The sequence below is a fragment of the Brassica oleracea genome, chromosome C9, assembly GCF_000695525.1.
Source record: "Brassica oleracea var. oleracea cultivar TO1000 chromosome C9, BOL, whole genome shotgun sequence".
Lineage (NCBI taxonomy): Eukaryota > Viridiplantae > Streptophyta > Magnoliopsida > Brassicales > Brassicaceae > Brassica > Brassica oleracea.
This window is the reverse complement of record NC_027756.1, coordinates 52,723,588-52,730,765: the sequence shown is the minus strand read 5'-3', so window position 1 is coordinate 52,730,765 and position 7,178 is coordinate 52,723,588. Positions and strand designations below refer to the sequence as shown.

Below are 7,178 nucleotides of genomic sequence, written 5' to 3'. Positions count from 1 at the left end.
TTGCTTCTCGGAATCCGGTCAACCTGACGGAGCAGACATGATTCGGTGAAAACTAACAGTCTCCGTGCGTCGGGTGGGCCTTGAGCGATGGTTCCCTACGAAAGATCCAGCGTCTTGGTGTCTCGTCGGTCGATGGTGGTTGCCTCCGTTCGAGGACGATGGGGTTCTAGGGTTTGTCTCTGACGGCGTTGATTCTTCTCATGAACCGGAGCTGTGGAAGGCGTGTTCTTCCTCAAACTTTGAGCGGCGACTCTGCAAAGCGAGATACATAGGTTAGGGTTTCGGGAACCGACGTGCTTTCGATTTCCGGTGATTTGAGGCCGCGGAACTATCCGGTGGTGGCGAAATCTCTGAGGATTCTCTTGACAGAGCTTGGCTGGTCTTGGACGCCCCGGTTCGGTGAAGTCACGAATGTGATTTGCAGGTGACTGGTGGTGGTGAGAGAAGACGGTGGCGAATGGGAGAGATGGTGGACATTACGCCATGGATGAACGCGATGTGCAGAGAGAGAAGAAAGATGTATTTTGTTTTGTTTAGATGAAGTGAGATTGTGATCAAAAAAAAAAAAAAGATGAAGTGAGATAGAGAGAAAAGCGTACATAGTAAGATAGATGAGAAATAATACATTGATTCTTAGCCATTGATTTATGTAATCCAGTGGCCAAAAATAGTGATCCGTGATTTCAAAGAATCAACCAATAAGAAAGGAGCACCAAGATAATGAGTTTTGGCCTTTAGATCATAAACTAATCAATGGCCCAAGAAAAACAACACAACCTTTATTTTATCTATAGTTGTTTTAGAAATTGTTTGAACTTAAAAAATTAGATAACATATTTAACTTGTTTCAAATATAAACTTGCGGATTTGAATTTTGTGGTTATATTGAAGAGGAAAACTGATTTGTTAGTTTTGTGTTTATGATAAAACAAATAGAATTTGAATTTTAAGGTTTTAAGGTTTTAAGTGTATTGGGTTTGTTTAGGGTTTAAGAGTTTAAGGTTTGAGTTGAATTCTGTGAATACACATATAATAAATGTATTTTGGTTTTAACGTGTATGTTTTTAGGATTGAAAATTTAAAACTATTAGATATGAAGTTTACGATTTTAGATTTAAAGATCATGTATGATATAGAGTTTGGATTTAGTGTATATAGGGTTTGGTGTTTAATTTGAAAATGTTTAAGTTTATAATTTTATATTTAAGATTTGAAGTTTAAGTTATAAAACATTATAAAGACTATTAGTGTATTAGAATTTAAGATTTGTTTTTAGAGTTTAGGGATTTAAAAAGGTAAACATAGCGTTTTTAATTATGTGCTATTAAAAATATGCTATCATAACGTTTTAAAATATACAAACGCTATCTAAAATTATGAGGTATGTCAACCATAGCAGAAAGGTAAAAAACGCTATCCTCTACTGCTATCAAAACCCTTTTTTCTTGTAGTGAATTCATCAGCTTTTCAGTATATTGATCACTAATATTATAAAAAATATTAGATTGATTTTTGCGGCTAATTTTAGACGATCGGACTACAATAACTGATCACACGCTAGTATATTAAGAAACTTTATTCAACCACTGGACATGTCTACAAGAAAGTAATCAACAACCAAACCGGTATAATTACGTATATGCATATGCATACGTAGCACAGAACCCTAGCTAAGTATGATGAAGAAAACGATTAAATCTCAGAAAAACCACTCTCTTCCAAATCCCAAAAAGGGCATGCATTTCGTAATAAACAACGCACTGATTCTGTTTTATTTCTTCTACCTCTATCCTACACAACACTAATTAAACGACACAAAACTCAAAACACAGACACAATTATTTAATTATTCTCTCCTTGATATTCCTTTATGATTATCATAATAACCAAAAATAAATATTCTACAAAAATAAAAAAGAAACACCTTCTAATCATGTCTATATATTCAAACCCTCGTACATCCACATCACTAAGTCCATCTTAAAACACCTAATCACATTACTAAAAACATATTCAAACCAAACACTAAGAACTCTTTTCTTGGAGCTACTAGATCTAATGTCGTCAGGAGAATTCTCCATTAAAGCTAGAGGGTTAGGTAATAACAACAACGGAGGTGGAGGAACAGGGACAAAGTGTGGAAGATGGAATCCAACGGTGGAGCAAGTTAAGCTTCTGACGGATCTGTTCAAGGCGGGGCTACGAACACCGAGCACCGATCAGATTCAGAAGATCTCTATGGAACTGAGTTTCTACGGTAAGATCGAAAGCAAGAACGTGTTCTATTGGTTCCAAAACCATAAAGCTAGGGAAAGACAAAAGCGCCGTAAAATCTCCACCGTCGACTTTGATCATCGTCAAGACACAAACCTCTCTATTCCTCATCGAGACAACATACGTCATCATCAACAACCACCTAAAGGTCAATAAAGAGATCTATTTACATATTTTTATTGTATTTATCACATGTTACATAATACATATTATATACAACGTGAACGTATACAGTACTAAAATGTGTGTTTTCTATCATTGTTTTAGATACTTTTGAAGCGTGTGAAAAAGAGGAGAAGGTGATAGAGACGTTGCAACTCTTCCCGTTATCGAACGTGGAAAGAGCGAGAGAAAATACTACTGCTGCGAGACACAACGAATACATACGAGAGCAGGTCAATACGACGGTGTTTTCCACATACTCATCGTGTGGAGCTGAGATGGAACATCCGCCGTTGGATCTTCGTTTGAGCTTTTTATGAATGGGTTTTATATCAACGGTTCTTGAGGATGCGAAGAAATGAAGACATGACACCCAATATGCGGAGTTATAATGTTAAGAACCCGATCAGGCGATGTGGTAGAATTAGCATCACTGTCATAATGAATAAAATATCAAAATTATAGGGAAGTTAATGGAGGTTGGTGTGTAGGACTTTAAGAGCATGTAGTTAGATTACGTACGAGCCCTAACTACCATGCGATTGGGATGAGGAAACTTGTACTTGTAACAACATAAACCCTAATTATAGTCGTAGTTTGAGTTCATCCATTAATTATTGTTGTTTTAAAATTAATTATTGTTGTTTGTTGTTACATGATTTTTCTTGATCTATTACACATCGCTCATTGCCATGTTCAGTGGTCTTCCCTTAATGAGTCTTTTAATTAGGTTGGGGTACGCTTTCAGACTAATCTACTTTGTATCAATAAATGTGTTCTTTCCGGAACCGATCAAATCAGCCAATATAGCACATTAAAAAAAAACATCAGCCAAACGATTGTACTGTTTGTTATATTTTTCAGGATTTGTTAATTGCATTCAACATCAGTATCTGCTGTCTTTCCTGGTGTAATTGAAGAGAAGATGTAGACAAAACTTACTAAATTCAATTCAAACCCTGCGAAGGAACTCAGAAATCACTTCCCCTTCATTGAAAACAACATAAAAAGGAGTGTTCTAAGGCCAATAGACAGAAAGTGAATGTAGCATATCTACTGTTCACTATCAACCATAGGCGTTCCTCGAGCAAGGCTCGATGGAATTGAGGTTCGCTGTAATTGACATGTCTTATGTTGGACTTTTCAACTTACCTAGCGGAAGAAAAGGGGTTCCTCCTAACTCTTTTCGACGAGTCCGAGTATTCATATTCTAATTAACCGGCTACCTTCGCTCGGAGCAGCATTTCCAATCCTTTTATACGATCCGATCTTGGTATGCCTTTTCCGTGGTTTCGGCTTATTTTGTTGAGGTGATAAAGATAAGATAATTACTAGTTGCCAACCGATCTTATCACATGCAAATAAGGTATGCAAGAGAGAATGCTATAACATATGGTTTACAAAAAAAAAACTATATTGCAAATTTGAAATAGGTTGAAAATATCTTTGCGGTGCTCCTGGTTCTCAATAAAAAAAGTGGGCTTTTAACAAAAACTTTGATTATTTCATTCGATTAATGGGCTTTCGCAATATCAAGCCCAATCCAGAAAAGAAATAAAAGGACAAGCAATTAGCTCAGAGGGGTTTTCCTGGAGAAGAAGCAAACTCTGAAGCTCCGTCGTGAATTAAAAACCAGATCGGAACTTCACTATTCATCAGTGAGGTTACTAGTAAGCAATGGATGTGATAAAGACGCAGCAGATATCAGCAAGAACCATCGAGAAAGTGGTCGTTCACCCACTCGTCTTGCTTAGCATCGTCGACCATTACAACCGCGTCGCTAAGGACTCGCGCAAGCGCGTCGTCGGCGTACTCCTCGGCAGCAGCTCTCGTGGTGTCGTTGACGTCACCAACAGCTACGCAGGTGCGCCTTCCTTCTCCCTATTCTCAGATCTCAGATTCTGTTGATATCTTTGATTCGTAATTGGATAGTTCTAGCGAGATCAATAGATAGTAGCAATTTAGGTTTTTTTGTAATTGTTTAGTAAAGTTCAACTCTTTGTGACTGATTTTGTTGGAGATGCTTATCTCTGGACACTGTAACTAGCAAGTGTTTTTAAAACCTGGACCCATGGTTGAATAGCCGGGTTGGGTCTAATAAATGTTCGATCATGAACCGGGTGGGCACGTAGCCACCTGATTAGATCTTTGAGTTATTAAACTGATAAAAACTATTAAAACTATCGAAAATCTATAAACCATCCATATAAACATAAAACTAGTTTATATTTATAATATTTTATGTTTTAAATTTATTTCTAATTTAATTATGTATCATATTTGCTAACATTACTTTTAAATTTATATATTAAACTTGAATCAGATTTGATCCGGTCGAACCGTATTGAACCGTAACCCAAAAATTATCCTGGTCCGGTTTAAAAACACTGTAGCAATTGATTTGATGTTTGGCTTATTGATTTTGTAGTGCCATTCGAGGAGGATGACAGAGACCCGAGTATCTGGTTTCTTGATCACAACTACCATGAGTCAATGTTCCACATGTTCAAGAGAATCAATGGTACTTCTTCTCTGAAAGCTCAAGGTTGATATGTAGAAACAATGCTTTTGACAGAAAGTTATTTGCTTTTCAGCCAAGGAGCATGTCATAGGTTGGTACAGCACAGGTCCTAAGCTCCGTGAGAATGACTTGGACGTTCATGCTTTGTTCAGTGGGTTAGTTTCCATCTTAATCATTCAGATTTGATGGCGATCTTATATTCTGTTGACATGGGAGATGTATTTAGGGTAGACTGGTTGGTTTAGTTATGGCAGAAAGCTGTTTTAATCTTTTTGTTGCTGCTGTTTCATTTTCAACTAAGAAGCTTTATTTTGCTTCTGGCGATGCAGTTATGTTCCAAATCCAGTGCTGGTCATCATTGATGTACAGCCTAAAGAACTTGGAATCCCCACAAAAGCTTACTATGCAGTGGAGGAGGTCAAGGAGGTAAGATACATACGCTCTCTAATCATTTTTTCATTTTGTACAGTTTTATCCGTATATGATCTAATTAGATTAACTGAAAATACTTCATTGTCTTTTCAGAATGCTACTCAGAAAAGCCAGAAAGTCTTTGTTCACGTGTCTACAGAAATCGCTGCTCATGAAGTCGAGGAAATTGGTATGTCCCTAAGGTTTACAAGTCTTAACGTATTACGTATAAAAAGTCTGTCTTATGTGATTGCATTGGAGTAAAGGTCTTCTGACATGTACCTATCGTTCTTTAACAGGCGTGGAACACTTACTCAGGGATGTAAAAGACACAACTATCAGTACCCTGGCGACTGAGGTTTTTGTCTACTTTAAATTTTCGTTATCATCCCTTTAAATGTCATTGTCTTCTGAAATCATGACGGGTGCCTTGGTGCTTGGGGGATTTGTATCGATGTTCTTGCAGAGTTTTTATTATATGAACATAATAGTTACTCCTCAAGGAATGAAATAATATGGATCTTATTTTGCTGCAGGTCACTGCTAAACTTACTGCTTTGAAGGGGCTGGACGCACGTCTTAGGGAGATCAGGAGCTACCTTGACCTTGTAATTGAAGGAAAGCTCCCTCTAAATCATGAGATTTTGTACCATCTGCAGGTTGGAACTTGCATAGTTTTCTTTATATGTTCTGATTCTACAATTCATGGGTCTAAACTTCTTGACATTTTCCAAATCTCTGTGGTCTTTGCTCTTTGCAAATTTATAGCCACTCTGTCTGCTATTGTGGATTTTATCTAATCATTCTCCTTCAAATCTGCAGGATGTTTTCAACTTGCTTCCAAACCTGAATGTGAACGAGTTGGTCAAGGCCTTCTCAGGTGAGCTTCTTCCTTCACTTGTTATTTATTTTTGTGCTGCTTTCTTGAAGCATTGGATCCCATTAGTCTTACTGGAATTATTATGTGCAGTGAAAACAAATGACATGATGCTCGTTATCTATCTATCGTCCCTCATCCGGAGTGTAATTGCGCTTCACAACTTGATCAACAACAAGGTTAGATTGTAACTCTTTCTTATGTTCTCAGTACAGCACACAATAATGTGTAGAACAAAGTTTTGGTCTTTGCATTTCTGTTTGTGAACGTATTCTTGGGATGATATGTTTCAGTTGCTGAACAAGGAACATGAAAAAGCAGAGGACTCAAAGCCGGTGGCCATACCCATCTCCAGCTAAACGGCGTTGATCAAATGTGATTTTACTTAGTCATCATTGTCCCCAGCGATGAAGGCGGCTATTGTGTGGTGTGTCTTCAAGAAGAACAAGTCGGGTGGTTCGAACGAGACTGTTTCAGGGTGTTAAGAGTTTCTCAGTTGTTCTGATTCAAAATGTGTCAAAGAGTCTTTTTCTTTATTTATCTTTCAAGTTGTTTAGGGCTTGGCCCTGTTACTGAGAGGGTTCAAGATGATACAAAGTTTCAACGTTAATGTGTCGAAATTTCCAACAAAAGGGTCATTATTAATCCTATAATGAATGATACTATTTATTAGGATAATTTGACACAGCATATGTTTTCAGCTCGCTCTTCGAATATATGAAAATATTGTTTTAACGTACTTCAAATATATGAAAATATTGTTTTAACGTATAGTTGCATTTTTCACTAACATATAATAAATGTCAAAAAAGTTTTGTAACTTTTGTTGTCTCCGTTTCTATCGCTAATCCACTAATTTAGTGAGTATTATGAAGTTTTACTAAATTAATTGACAAAAAATTAAAAAGATTTCCATGTACCATAAAAGAGAGT

The 7,178-nt window shown here is 36.9% G+C and overlaps 2 protein-coding genes across 2 annotated transcripts; both read left to right on the top strand.

Moving 5' to 3' along the window:
- The first annotated feature begins 1,988 nt into the window (after positions 1 to 1,988).
- On the top strand, positions 1,989 to 2,982 carry LOC106317361 (WUSCHEL-related homeobox 7). The gene is made up of 2 exons (XM_013755189.1): positions 1,989 to 2,422; positions 2,542 to 2,982. Exons 1-2 carry the CDS (start codon positions 2,059 to 2,061, stop codon positions 2,754 to 2,756), a joined length of 579 nt encoding a protein of 192 aa, XP_013610643.1. The 5' UTR covers positions 1,989 to 2,058; the 3' UTR covers positions 2,757 to 2,982.
- Positions 2,983 to 4,011: 1,029 nt separating this feature from the next.
- On the top strand, positions 4,012 to 6,945 carry LOC106313379 (26S proteasome non-ATPase regulatory subunit 7 homolog A). Its single transcript, XM_013751177.1, has 10 exons — positions 4,012 to 4,300; positions 4,865 to 4,957; positions 5,031 to 5,112; positions 5,287 to 5,383; positions 5,483 to 5,558; positions 5,668 to 5,726; positions 5,905 to 6,027; positions 6,191 to 6,248; positions 6,339 to 6,424; positions 6,539 to 6,945. The coding sequence occupies exons 1-10, from the start codon at positions 4,114 to 4,116 to the stop codon at positions 6,602 to 6,604; spliced, it is 927 nt and encodes a 308-aa protein (XP_013606631.1). The 5' UTR covers positions 4,012 to 4,113; the 3' UTR covers positions 6,605 to 6,945.
- Positions 6,946 to 7,178: the final 233 nt, after the last annotated feature.

What these genes read in the sequence shown, in the direction of transcription:
- LOC106317361 (XM_013755189.1), top strand. Translation starts at nt 2,059, where the DNA reads ATGTCGTCAGGAGAATTCTCCATTAAAGCTAGAGGGTTAGGTAATAAC. An exon ending in TCATCAACAACCACCTAAAG is followed by an intron (nt 2,423 to 2,541) that starts GTCAATAAAGAG and finishes TCATTGTTTTAG; the next exon opens with ATACTTTTGAAGCGTGTGAA.
- LOC106313379 (XM_013751177.1), top strand. Translation starts at nt 4,114, where the DNA reads ATGGATGTGATAAAGACGCAGCAGATATCAGCAAGAACCATCGAGAAA. An exon ending in GTTCATGCTTTGTTCAGTGG is followed by an intron (nt 5,113 to 5,286) that starts GTTAGTTTCCAT and finishes CTGGCGATGCAG; the next exon opens with TTATGTTCCAAATCCAGTGC. An exon ending in TCAGTACCCTGGCGACTGAG is followed by an intron (nt 5,727 to 5,904) that starts GTTTTTGTCTAC and finishes ATTTTGCTGCAG; the next exon opens with GTCACTGCTAAACTTACTGC.